The 14,902-nt window shown below is 47.8% G+C and overlaps 1 protein-coding gene across 1 annotated transcript in view; it reads right to left on the reverse strand.

Annotated features, from left to right (window-relative positions):
* Positions 1–14,902, reverse strand: part of sugct (succinyl-CoA:glutarate-CoA transferase) — a 185,696-nt gene that overhangs the window by 7,821 nt on the left and 162,973 nt on the right. Inside the window, exon 13 of the mRNA XM_061713120.1 lies at positions 13,249–13,312. Coding sequence (XP_061569104.1) covers positions 13,249–13,312 — 64 coding nt within the window. The remainder of the gene's footprint in view (positions 1–13,248; positions 13,313–14,902) is intronic.

Raw genomic sequence — 14,902 nt, forward strand, 5'->3', positions numbered from 1 at the left:
GATGGAAAGGGGGGATGGCAGTTTTACAGGGGGGATGATTTGGACCATTTTTATTTCAGGGGGATGCCAATCTCCCCTCATCCCCCCTCAACTCCAGTACTGACTATGATACATAATTGAACAGTGACAAACCATAATTCACATTGAGAGCTTGTACAATGGGAGGCATGACTCTCCCGAACTTTATGTGTTACTATTGGGCTGCTAACATCAGGGCCATGTTGTACTGGGTGAACAGTGACATCACGGCCCCTGCGTGGACGGTCATGGAGGGAGCCTCTGTTAGAGCTACCTCTCTGTCAGCCTTAATGTGTGACAAATTGCCATTTGCACAGCCTCTCTTTCACTTCCACTCTAACCCAGTTATTATACACTCAATTAAGATTTGGAATCAATTTAGAAGATCCTTCTCCCTTAAGGACATACCGCAAGCTGCACCGATCGCAAAAAAACCTTCATTCATTTGATGTTTGGTGTAGAAAAGGTTTGATCTCACTGTCTGATCTCTACACCAATGGCACTTTTTCCTCTTTTGAGCAGTTGGTGCAGACGTACAATATCCCCAGATCACATTTTTATAGGTATCTGCAGCTCCGGAACTTTGTAACCTCGAACTCGGATTGCTTCCCAATGTCCCCTCCCAATTCTCTGTTAGATGCAGTTTTTACTTGGAAATCAACCACAAAGCGGGCTATTGGCTTGATTTATGATCACCTAAACACACACAACCTGACAGCTTTAAAAAGTGGGAGACTGACTTGGATGAGGCAATTCCAGAAGAAACCTGACAGAAAATAATTTTGAATATTTTCTCATACAGTTCAAAATTGTTCAATTCTGGTCTAAGGTCAAGCTCTCAAGGATCAATGCTGATATTGATCCCACATGTGATAAATGCAGCCGGGCCCCTGCTACTCTTCTGTACATGTTTTGGACTTTGGAAGAAAACATCTTTGAGACTTTTTCCGAAATATGTGGGAAAACGGTGGAGCCGTCACCTTATATTGCTCTGCTTGACTCCTGTGGACTCTCTATTTATGTGGCGGGAAACCAACATGATGGCCTTTTGTTCCCTCCTGGCTCAGAGACTGACTTAGTTTAAATGGAAAGACTCTGCTCCACCATCATCTAATCACTGGATCAGGGAAGTCATAGCTCATCTCAAACTGGAAAAGATCAGGTAACTGTTCAGGGATCCACTGAGACATTTTAGAGGATCTGGCAGCCTTTCCCGAACTTTGGGAAGGGTATGGATGCTGATAATATAATGTAAAGGTTTTTATTCATTTTCATTTTTATTGGCCCTGTGTCTGATGATTATCTGGCAATATATGTTATTTATTTATTTTTCTATGTCTGGTTTTTGGGGGTTATTTTTCTTCTTGTTTTTTTTTCTCTTTTCTGTGACTGTATGGTCCTGTTATAATGATAAAAAACTATTAAAAAAATTCAAGAGTCTTTTTTATTTCTTACCTTGTATTTCATGTAATGTTTAGTTTGTTTAGTTTAGTTTAGTTTAGTTTATTGGTCCTTTCAATTTCCACATATATATATGTATATATATATATATATATATATATATATATATATATATATATATATATATATATATTACTCACTCACTCATCTTCTTCCGCTTGTCCGTTCCCGGGTCGCGAGGGCAGCAGCCTCAGCAGGGATGCCCAGACTTCCTTCACCCCAGACACTTCCTCCAGCTCCTCCGGGGGGAGTCCGAGGCGTTCCCAGGCCAGCCGAAAGACATAGGGGTAAATCCACAAAGAATAGATTGCGCCCCGCAAATAGCGCTGTGAATTGCGCTGCATTAGCGCCCGCAATTTGCCCCGCTTTAAGGTCCTATTCACAAAAGATTTTGCTCTAATGATATACGGATGATGGATGGATGGATGGATGGATGGATGGATGGATGGATGGATGGATGGATGGATGGATGGATGGATGGATGGATGGATGGATGGATGGATGGATGGATGGATGGATGGATGGATGGATGGATGGATGGATGGATGGATGGATGGATGGATGGATGGATGGATGGATGGATGGATGGATGGATGGATGGATAGATAGATAGATAGATAGATAGATAGATAGATAGATAGATAGATAGATAGATAGATAGATAGATAGATCCATTCAGACAATAAAAGCACATTCATAATATTAAAATAAACATGAAATATAAGGTTTTTAAACAAATATCATGTAAAGTGCAAACTAAAATATAGTCCAGTTGTGGCAGAGGTGTGTGTGTGAAACTGAGTTCAGGAGGCGTTAAACAGTCTTATTGCTGCGGGGACGCAAGGATCTCCTGAACCGCTCCGTGCGCAGTGAGCGGAGGCTGCGGACCCGACCGCTGCAGCTGCTGCCCCTCTGTTGCTCCTGGAGGCTGTGGAGAGGGTGTCTCTCCATTTTAGCACTCAGTTTGTTCAGTGTGCCCCTCTCCACCACAGATCTTAGCGGGTCCAGACTCCTGCCCAACACTGAGCCCGCTTTTTTGACCAGTTTGTTCAGTCGCCTGGTGTTTTTGATTGCAAGGCTGCCCCCCCAAAACAAAGCAGTAAAAACGAGTGCACTGGCCACCATCGTGTGGTAGAACATAGCCATCATCTCCACACACACATCAAAAGACCTCAGTGTCTGTATGACATAAGCTAATGAAATGTCAAATGTTAAGAGGCTGTGCGCATTTACGCACAAGGCACAGCACCAGTAACTTCATTAACACTGGATCGGGATCAGATCAGGATCTAATGGTAATTCATGTTCTTTGTTTTGCTACACACACCTACAGGTCAGCTGTTAAACACACACATTCTAGATTTATATGTTTATATGGTGGAATTGTTTGTAATAAAGCAGCCCCTTATGTATGGATGAATCCTGAACTCCGTCCTGTTACTTTTATTTTTAAATCCGAGATAAGTCCACAACCCCACTTGATCTGACTGTCTACAGTCATGTCTGAATGTAGATTTCACCTTTAATATCATTCAGTATCACACAGGCTTGAATCATATTGAAGAGAGAGAGAAAAAGAGCTGCAGGGGGAGTGAAGAGTGATTTTGCGCGCAGTTAATACATGCTTCTGAAAGACGGTATTTGCTCCACTATTTTTGCGTGTGGCAAATAGCCCTGGCCTTTCTGAATTAGGCGCTTTTTGCAATGAGGCTTATTTGCATAGAAAGGGGGCAATTTTGCGCCGAATTTATGAATATTACCTAATTTGCATGCATGCAAATGGCACCGGCGCGGACTGCCACTATTTGCTTGGCAGCGCAGTTTGTGGAGCAATCCGCCCTTTGCGGGTGCTTTGTGAATTAGACGCTCTCTTTTTGTCTCCTTTGCACCGGTTTAGCGGCTGCAAAAGCCGCGCAATCCTTTTGTGGATTTGGCCCATAGTCTCTTCAGCGTGTCCTGGGTCTTCCCCGGGGTCTCCTCCCGGTGGGACATGCTTGGAACACCTCCCTAGGGAGGCGTCCAGGAGGCATCCGGTACAGATGCCCAAGCCACCTCAGCTGACTCCTCTCAATGTGAAGGAGCAGCGGCTCGACTCCGAGCTCCTCCCGGGTGACCGAACTCCTCACCCTATCTCTAAGGGAGCGTCCAGCCACCCTGCAGAGGAAACTCATCTCTAAGGGAGCGTCCAGCCACCCTGCGGAGGAAACTCATCTCAGCCGCTTGTATCCGCGACCTTGTCCTTTCGGTCACTACCCAAAGTTCGTGACCATAGGTGAGGGTAGGTGCGTAGATTGACCGGTAAATCGAGAGCTTCGCCTTCCGACTCAGCTCCCTCTTCACCACGACGGTCCGGTACATCGACCGCATAACTGCGGACGCTGCACCGATCCGTCTGTCAATCTCACGCTCCATCGTTCCCTCACTCGTGAACAAGATCCCGAGATACTTGAACTCCTCCACCTGAGGCAGGACTTTTCCACCCACCCGGAGAAGGCATGCCACCCTTTTCCGATGGAGAACCATGGCCTCGGATTTGGAGGTGCTAATTTTCATCCCTGCCGCGTCGCACTCGGCCTCAAACCGCCCCAGCACATGCTGAAGGTCCCGGTCCGATGAATCCAACAGGACAACGTCATCTGCAAAAAGGAGAGATGAAATCCTGTGGTTCCCGAACCGGATCCCCTCCGGCCCCTGGCTACGCCTAGAAATCCTGTCCATAAAAATTATGAACAGGACCGGTGACAAAGGGCAGCCCTGCCGGAGTCCAACATGCACCGGGAACAAGTCTGATCTACTGCCGGCAATGCGAACCAAACTCCTGCTTTGATAATACAGAGACCGGACCCTTAATAGAGGGCCCCGGACTCCATACTCACTGAGCACCCCCCACAGAATGACACGAGGGACACGGTCAAATGCCTTCTCCAGATCCACAAAACACATGTAGACTGGTTGGGCAAATTCCCATGAACCCTCGAGCACCCTGCGGAGGGTATAGAGCTGGTCCAGTGTTCCACGACCGGGACGAAAACCGCATTGTTCCTCCTGAATCCGAGGTTCAACTATCGGCCGTAATCTCCTCTCCAGTACCCTGGAGCAAACTTTCCCGGGGAGGCTGAGAAGTGTGATCCCCCTGTAGTTGGAACACACTCTCCGGTCCCCCTTTTTAAACAGAGGGACCACCACCCCGGTTTGCCACTCCAGCGGTACTGTCCCCTTCCTCCATGCGATGTCGCAGAGGCGTGTCAGCCAAGACAGCCCTACGACATCCAGAGACTTGAGGTACTCAGGGCGAATCTCATCCACACCTGCCACTGAGGAGCTTACGAACTACCTCAGTGACCTCGGCTTGGGTGATGGATGAGCACGCCCCAGAGTCCTCACCCTCTGCTTCCTCAGTGGAAGGCATGTCAGTCGGGTTGAGGAGATCCTCGAAGTATTCCTTCCACCGTCCGACAATATCCCCAGTCGAGGTCAACAGCTCCCCACCCACACCGTAAACGGTGCCGGCAGAGTTCTGCTTCCCCCTTCTGAGGCGCCGAACGGTCCTCCAGAATTTCCTCGAGGCCGACCGAAAGTCTTCCTCCATGGCCTCCCCGAACTCCTCCCAGACCCGAGTTTTTGACTCCAGGACTGCCCGAGCCGCGGCTCGCTTGGCCTGCCGGTATCTACTGCGTCAGGAGTCCCACCGGCCAACATAGCCCGGTAGGACTCCTTCTTCAGTCCGACGGCATCCTGTACTTCCGGTGTCCACCACCGGGTTCTAGGATTGCCGCCACGACAGGCACCGGAGACCTTGCGTCCACAACTTCGAACCGCCGCATCGACAATGGAGGCAGAGAACATGGTCCAATCGGACTCAATGTCCCCTGCCTCCCCCGGGATCCGAGAGAAGCTCCCTCGGAGGTGGGAGTTGAAGATGTCCCTGACAGAGGGCTGAGCCAGACGTTCCCAACAGACCCTCACAATCCGTTTGGGTCTGCCCGGTCTGTCCAACCTCCCCCTCCGCCAGCGCATCCAACTCACCACCAGGTGGTGATCAGTTGACAGCTCAGCCCCTCTCTTCACCCGAGTGTCCAAGACATGCGGCCGAAGGTCAGATGAAACGACAACAAAGTCGATCATTGACCTCCGGCCTAGGGTGTCCTGGTGCCACGTGCACTGATGGACACCCTTATGCTTGAACATGGTGTTTGTTCCTTCCACCGTCCGACAATATCCCCAGTCGAGGTCAACAGCTCCCCACCCACACCGTAAACGGTGCCGGCAGAGTTCTGCTTCCCCCTTCTGAGGCGCCGAACGGTCCTCCAGAATTTCCTCGAGGCCGACCGAAAGTCTTCCTCCATGGCCTCCCCGAACTCCTCCCAGACCCGAGTTTTTGACTCCAGGACTGCCCGAGCCGCGGCTCGCTTGGCCTGCCGGTATCTACTGCGTCAGGAGTCCCACCGGCCAACATAGCCCGGTAGGACTCCTTCTTCAGTCCGACGGCATCCTGTACTTCCGGTGTCCACCACCGGGTTCTAGGATTGCCGCCACGACAGGCACCGGAGACCTTGCGTCCACAACTTCGAACCGCCGCATCGACAATGGAGGCAGAGAACATGGTCCACTCGGACTCAATGTCCCCTGCCTCCCCCGGGATCCGAGAGAAGCTCCCTCGGAGGTGGGAGTTGAAGATGTCCCTGACAGAGGGCTGAGCCAGACGTTCCCAACAGACCCTCACAATCCGTTTGGGTCTGCCCGGTCTGTCCAACCTCCCCCTCCGCCAGCGCATCCAACTCACCACCAGGTGGTGATCAGTTGACAGCTCAGCCCCTCTCTTCACCCGAGTGTCCAAGACATGCGGCCGAAGGTCAGATGAAACGACAACAAAGTCGATCATTGACCTCCGGCCTAGGGTGTCCTGGTGCCACGTGCACTGATGGACACCCTTATGCTTGAACATGGTGTTTGTTATGGACAAACTGCGACTAGCACAGAAGTCCAACAACAAAACACTGCTCAGGTTCAGATCGGGGAGGCCATTCCTCCCAATCACTCTTCTCCAGGTATCGCTGTCATTGCCCACGTGAGCGTTGAAGTCCCCCAGTAGAACAATGGAGTCCCCAGTTGGAGCACCATCAAGTACTCCTCCCAGGGACCCCAAGAAGGCCGGGTACTCCGCACTGCTGTTCGGCCCACAAACAACAGTGAGAGACCTTTCCCCGACCCGAAGGCGCAGGGAAGCGACCCTCTCGTTCACCGGGGTGAACTCCAACACATGGCGACTGAGCTGGGGGGCTATAACCAAGCCCACACCAGCCCGTCGCCTCTCACCCTGGGCAACTCCAGAGTAGTGGAGGGTCCAGCCCCTTTCAAGGAGCTGGGTTCCAGAGCCCAAGCTATGTGTGGAGGCGAGCCCGACTATCTCTAGCCGGTATCTCTCAGCCTCATGCACAAGCTCCGGCTCCTTCCCCCCCAGCGAGGTGACATTCCATGTCCCCACTGTGAGGGTTTTAGTCCGGGGATTGGGTCGTCGAGGCACCCCGCCACGACTGCTACCCAGCCCACAATGCACCGGCCTTTCATGGACCTTCCTGCGGGTGGTGGGCCTACAGGAAGGCGGGCCCACGTCGCCGTTTCGGGCTGAGCCCGGCCGGGTCCCACGGGCCCCACGGGCAAAGACCCGGCCACCAGGCGCTCGCCAACGAGCCCCAACCCCAGCCCTGGCTCCAGGGCGGGGCCCCGGTGACGCCGATCCGGGCGACGTAACTGTCTTTGTTCTTCTATTATCCATGATTGGCTTTGTGAACCGCTCTTAGTCTGGCCCGTCACCCAGGACCTGTTTGCCATGGGAGTCCCTACCAGGGGCATAAGTGCCCCCGACAACATACAGTAGCTCCTAGGATCACTTGGGCACACAAACCCCTCCACCACAGTAAGGTGGCGGTTCAAGGAGGGGTATATATATATATATATATATATATATATATATATATATATATATATATATATATATATACAATTTTAACTAAAAACCAAGGACCAAAAGGTGTAGACTGAAGCTTAAGCTTATGACACCTACCCTTTTCAACAAAATACATTAATAAATCCATATGAGAAGTTGCCTGAGTATAAACAAAATAACTGTACACAAACACAGCATATTCCACATGTCATTACTAAATATCATTCCATACCGTATATAATGTCTGAGAAGGTGTGGTTACTGGTCTGTGAAAGAAGGCACATAGCATATTTGATTCTATTACATTTAATCTATTAATTTCTTCAAAGTGGGAACTATTTTAATGCTAACAGGTTTCTGTTTCTTTCTTTTATTACAGATCCACTGTACCGAGTCAGTTATGATTGTAACTGATTGTATGATTGTAAGGGACAGTTACCATGGTAACAGACTTGAGGTAAAACTAACCCCGTTCCCCTTCAACTCAGTGTTACTCAGAGTTTCAACATAACCTGCTTTCTAGGTCAGACCACAGCTCAATTAGAGCAACATCGAACCTTCACTCTCAACAATTTTTTAACAAGGGCACCTGAAATAACTCTCCGACATGCTATCCTTACCTCAGTTAGCGGGTTAATCAGTTAACTCTCTTCGCCTCGCTCTCCCTCTTATGGATGCTACATGCATGGACAGGCTTGTCTTCTCTTCTCTGCTGCGTCCAATGTGTTCTACGTTCATGCTGCACAGCACAATGCATGAACCTTCATAGAATAGCAGAGAGCTTAGAGCTAACTGGAGCTGGGATCTGAATCAGTCTGCTTGTTTTGACTTCACAGATCCGTCTGAGACAGCCGTCTTCTGTCCCTGTTACTGTTGGACCTGTATGTCTCCTTCACTGTTAGATGGGTTTCTACTGTGTGCAATTATACCGGGGAACAGACCTCATTTACCGGGGCACAGACCTCATTTACCGGGGCACAGACCTCATTTACCGGGGCACAGACCTCATTTACGGGGCACAGACCTCATTTACCGGGGCACAGACCTCATTTACCGGGGCACAGACCTCATTTACGGGGCACAGACCTCATTTACCGGGGCACAGACCTCATTTACCGGGGCACAGACCTCATTTACGGGGCACAGACCTCATTTACCGGGGCACAGACCTCATTTACCGGGGCACAGACCTCATTTACGGGGCACAGACCTCATTTACCGGGGCACAGACCCCATTTACCGGAGCACAGACCCCATTTATCAGGGCACATACCTCATTTACCGGGGCACAGACCTCATTTATCAGGGCACAGACCTCATTTACGCAGCACAGACCTCATTTACCGGGGCACAGACCCCATTTACCGGAGCACAGACCCCATTTACTGGGTCACAGACCTCATTTACGGGACACAGACCTCATTTACCGGAGCACAGACCCCATTTATCAGGGCACATACCTCATTTACCGGGTCACAGACCTCATTTACCGGGTCACAGACCTCATTTACCGGGTCACATACCTTATTTACTAGGACACAGACCTCATTTATCAGGGCACAGACCTCATTTATCAGGGCACAGACCTCATTTATCAGGGCACAGACCTCATTTATCAGGGGACAGACCACATTTCCCGGGGCACGGACCTAATTTACTGGGACACAGAACAAATTTACAGGGACACAGACCTCATTTATGGGGCACAGACCTCATTTATCAGGGCACAGACCTCATTTACTGGGGCACATACCTTATTTACTAGGGCACAGACCTCATTTATCAGGGCACAGACCTCATTTACTGATCCAAAGCACACAGCCAAAATATCAAAGGAGTGGCTTCAGAACAACCATGTCGATGTCCTTGATTTTCCCAGCCAGAGCCCAGACCTGAATCCCATCCAACATCTCTGGAGAGATCTGAAAATGTACACCGACGCTCCCCATCCAACCTGATGGAGCTTGAGAGGGTCTGTAAGGAAGAATGGGCAAAACTGCCCAAGAATAGCTGTGCCAAACTTGTAGCAACCTATTCAAAAAGACTTGAGGCTGTAATTGCTGCCAGAGGAGCTTCTACAAAGTATTAAGCAAACGTTATGAATACTTATGCTCATATGATTTCTTGTTATTCTTATTTTTAATAAATTTACAAAAGTCGCATCAAAACTTCTTTCATGTTGTCATTATGGGGTGTTTTGTGTAGAATTCTGAGAAAAAAAATGAATTTATTCCTATTATCAATATGGCTGTAACATAAAAGAATGTGGGAAAAGTGAAGCGTTCTGAATACTTTCCGGACTGACTGTATGTAAATGCACTTCCTGTAAAGTCCTTTCAGATAACATGTTTTAGACTGGAGTTGAAGGATTGAACTAAATTGAACTGAAATTGAATGACTGAAAAAAACAATATATTGTTACCATTGTCTGGCAGGAATTAGCAAGAAACAACGTCTCTCCAGTGTCAGCCTCCGTCCATCGGCTTACCGTAAAATTCAGGATCCAATTCAAAGTTTTTTTACTGGTGTATAAAGTCCAAAACGTCCAAACTCCTGGTTTCTCCAAAACCTGACAGTTCCTTGTGTTCCTAACAGAGCTCTCCGTCCTCAGAGTGCAGGTTTACGTATAGTTCCTAGAAGATTCAAATATAGATCTGGAGGACGGTCTTCTGCTATCAGGAACCATTACTATGGAACCAACTTCCAGTTTGGGTTAAGGAGGCTGACACCACCTCCAAATTTAAACGCTAACTTCAAACGTTAGTGTGAAATTTGCTTTTCTGTTCTCCCAATCTGAGTAACCAGTCTCTCATCCCCTTTAAACTGAGCATTTTTAATGTTGGGCTGCAAGCCTGCAAACGACTAAAACCAGAGTTTTATTATTTTTACAGCCATAAATGAACAGGAATCAGGAGTAGTTGGACAGCCTGCTGAGGAACGAGACGCACCAAGAGAGCATCCAACTGCCAAGGAACGAACAGGTCAACTGATCATTTCAACAATACAAACAATAAAAATGAATAATATTTCCAACTCCTTTTAAATACACATTCTGCCGAAGTTGTATAGAGATTTCTTCCCACATTCAAACTTTCTTCCACATTTGACTTATTTGTCTTTTGGCCCATATTGTACAGCACACAAAAGTACTGCATCATCTAAACCAGTGTCTCCTTCATTTCTGTTTCTTTGTGGTCTCGTGTCACATCTTAAAAACATACTGTAAGAATATGCTTCCACTCAAGATAGAGTGAAGAAGTTTGCTTACATGTTGGCAGGGACGCAATGAAATTATTGGTGTGGAGATGCCCCTACCGTCCCCGGCTGCATCTACGCCCTTGGCTCTGAGTAACGGCTGTTCCAGGTTTGGAAGCTGCTGTGTGAGACATCAGGTTAAACGTATAACCACCGTGCCCCCTGAGGGTCCCCGGGCATCTTTGGACCGCAGTGTGACGTTGACATGCTCAGCATCTGAGATGTTTTGGTCCAAGGACGGGTTACAGATCTGAAACTCCGACAGTGAGCAGAGATAAATAGACCAAGAAAACAAGTCTAGCGTGACCTGGATGACTGAAAATCCACGTCAGCACATGTTGTTGAGAGGTCAAACAAATGAAAGCGTTTCCAGAGGTGTGAAGTCTGCTTTGAGCTAAACAAGCCTCTGGTACCCCTTAGGGGGTGAATTATCACGTTTTCACTCCTTTTTAAAAACATATTTTCTGTCAGAGAATATCAAATAATGACAGCAAACAGAAGGAAGAAGGGAAAGCTCTGGAACATGTGTTGGCTGCGGCGTGGACTTTCCCATCATTATGGCGGTGTTTTGAAAACCCTGTCAGGTATTATTGTCCCCCTGACTGCTTTATCCACACAAATGCAGCCAACAGATAGTCTGCCACACAAGCTATGTGCAAGTTCATTTCAGAGAACAGGAATTCCCCGAGGCTACTCAGGCTCAGGTTCACGTTTCATGGTCCTTCATGAGAATGTGATGGAACCTGACACATTCCTGAGGCCTGCCACAGAACGCGACCAACATTCCCCACGTTTGTCAGGATTGACACATTCGTCAGGATTGTCACGGTCGTCACGTTCGTCACGTTGATGACAAACACAACAAACGCGATCAACATGACAATCATGACGGATGCACCAAACGCGATGAACACAATGAACTTGAATATGACAATCCTGACGAACATGACAAACGTGACAATATCGACGAACGTTATCAACGCGACATTCCTCACAAACGCGACAAATGCGATGAACACAATGAACTGGAATGTGATAATCCTTACGAACGTGACAAACTTAACAATCTCAACAAACGTGATCAACGCGACGAACACGTTAAACGCAACAAACATGATCAACGAGATGACGACAAACGTGAAAATCCTGACGAATGCGATCAACATGATAAATGTGACAATTCCGACAAACAGGATCAATGTGACGGACGCGAAGAATGCGACAATCCCATCGACCGCGCCAACCCTGAAGAACGCGACTAACGCAATCAACACGACGATCGCGACTAACGCAATCAACACGACGAACGTGACGACCGCAACAATCCTGACCAATGTGATGAACGCGACGAACGCAAAGAATGCGACAAACCCAACGTCCGTGACAACCCCGACAAACGCAACGAACGCAATCAATGCGACAAATCGGGCGAACGTGACAATCCTAGATGAACGTGGCGAACGTGACAATCCTGAGAAATGCGACCAACATGACATATGCGCTGAACACGATGAACTCAATGAACGCAACAATCCCGATGAATGCGACGAATGCAATCAACACGACGAACACTATGAACATGATGAACTCGAAGAATGCGATAACCCCAACGAACTCAATTTCAATTTTTATTTATATAGCGTCTATTACAACAGAAGTTGTCTCTAGACGCTTTCCAAAGACCCAGAACATGAACATAAACCCCCGAGCAATTATTACATAAACAATGGCAGGTAAAAAACTCCCCTAGTGGGAGAAAAACCTTAAGCCAAACAGTGGCAAGAAAAACTCCCCTTTAGGAGGGAAGAAACCTTGAGCAGGACCTGGATCATAAGGGGGTAGAAACCTGGACCAGGACCTGGCTCATAAGGGGGTAGAAACCTGGACCAGGACCTGGCTCATAAGGGGGTAGAAACCTGGACCAGGACCTGGATCATAAGGGGGAAGAAACCTGGACCAGGACCTGGATCATAAGGGGGGACCCTCCTGCTGGAGGCCAGACTGGGCAGAGCAGGAAAAGAGAAAATAGCCAGAGAGAAGGAAGAACAGAGAGAGGAGAAACACAGACATAATGGCTAGCCAGAGATAACTATATAAGCAGATGTGAACAGCAGACACTGAGGTGGTCAGATGGGGGGGGGGCGCAGGCCAAAACATGATTAACACGACGAACACAATGAACGTGATCCAAGTGACGAACGTGACAATCCCGACGGACGCAACAAAGGCAACAATCATGAAGAACACGATCAATGGCACGAACACAATGAACGCGATCAACGTGACAAACGTGACAATCCCTTCTGTACACTTCTCCCAGAATTCTGTTGGGATTTCCACAGATATGATCCATGAAGGTGGAGGTGGACCTTCCCAGCTAACCAGTGATGGAGCCACCGGAGCTCCGTCACTGGGTTCTCCACTAAACTGTTTTATTGTTATTTATTTATTGTTCTGAAACGTTCACACCAGTGCGTGCGTGCGTGCGTGCGTGCGTGCGTGCGTGCGTGCGTGCGTGCGTGCGTGCGTGCGTGCGTGCGTGCGTGCGTGCGTGCGTGCGTACTGACCGGGTACAGCGATGCGTCCTGCTGTTGGATGGTCCATCTCTTGAATCAGACCGTTGTGCTTCACCTGGAAACAAACGGATGAATTAATTTGATTAATGTGAGTTTGGTTTTTATTTTCAACACAAAGTTAATAAAAGAAAACAAACACAGAAGCGACTTCCTCTGTTAGTCGCCCAGCGGCATCATGTCCCGCCCCTGTAGGAGGAGCAGCACCAAAGCTGCTGCAGAGACGGTTACTTAGTTGAGTGAGGAAGTCATGCAGCCCACTGGTGGAAGACGTGTTCTCTGAATGCGTCTTGTGTGTGTTGATCATACCTGTCAAGTTTTGGCTTTAAAAATAAGGGACATTTCCAGTTTCCCTTACATTTCAAGACAGGTTTACAATAAATCTAAAATAACTACCTGTCAACCACTTACATACTACAAGTATGTGCTCAGAATCTGATAGGCCGACCTTGGTTGATACTGAAATGCTGTGGACATTCCTATGTATGTAATTCCTAGGATAGAACCTCAATGAAAACACAAAGGGGAATTAAAGCAGATTTATTTATTTCAAATATTTTCCGTTTATATACACATTGATTGACTTCAAGTGAAACATTTACATTTTCTTTGAATTTGTCATTTTCACTCGTGGCTCGTGTTTCTTTTCCCTGTAGCTGACGGACATCGGTCCTTCCCCATGAGAGACACTAACATCGCAGTTACAAATCTTTCAGAACATGTAACTCTTCCCCATCCTGCTCCTCTTTAGGGAAGTAATTTGGCATTTTTAGAGATATTTACACAAATCTTCGCTTTTTTTGGCAGAAGCCTTCTCTCTGGTTACATCCATCTATCTCTCCTATTTGTTGTTCCAAGTCTGTTCCTGTTGTTGCCACTAACCTTGCGAGAACCAGGCTACAGCGAGGGGCAGTCCCCGCAAGGTTAGAGGCAATTCAGTTGGGAGAGGCACAAGAATGCTTTTTAAAAATGATCATATTATAAAACCGGGAAATTTAGAGGAAAATACTAATACGGGAGGACGGCGGGAAAGAGTGGGAAAATACGAGGACCAACGCCTGCCAATAAAACTGTAGGACTGCTTTATGTAATTGGCGACTCTAAAACTGTAGGATTGCATTATGTAATTGGCAACTCTAACCAGGTGCCTAGCAAAATAGAAGTGGTTGCACTTCCCCGCCTTCCAAAAGTTTACCAGGTGCTGCGTTATAGAGGCGTCAATCCAAATAACCTTGTAAAAATTAAATCCAATGCACATTTGGTACCAATTAAAGACCGAAAAATTAGATGCGGACTACTAAATATACGATCATTAAGCTCCAAGTCTCTGTTAGTAAACAATATAATTACAGAGAGTAGGAGTGATGTTTTCTGCTTAACAGAAACATGGTTACAGGAGGAAGAGTATGTTAGTTTGAATGAATCAACTCCGCCCGGCTACTTTAATCATCACATTCCTAGAAACACGGACCGAGACGGAGGAGTCGCAGCAATTTATAACTCCAGTCTCCAAACAAAAATTTAACCTAAGTACAATACATTTGAAAGCCTCACGCTTAGTCTGAAACTCCCGAGCTGGAAATCAGTAGCCAGTTGTGTTAGTGGTAGTGTACCGGCCCCCTGCTGGTGCTTATCTAGAGTTTTTGTC

Source organism: Cololabis saira, chromosome 22 (genome assembly GCF_033807715.1).
Source record: "Cololabis saira isolate AMF1-May2022 chromosome 22, fColSai1.1, whole genome shotgun sequence".
NCBI lineage: Eukaryota > Metazoa > Chordata > Actinopteri > Beloniformes > Belonidae > Cololabis > Cololabis saira.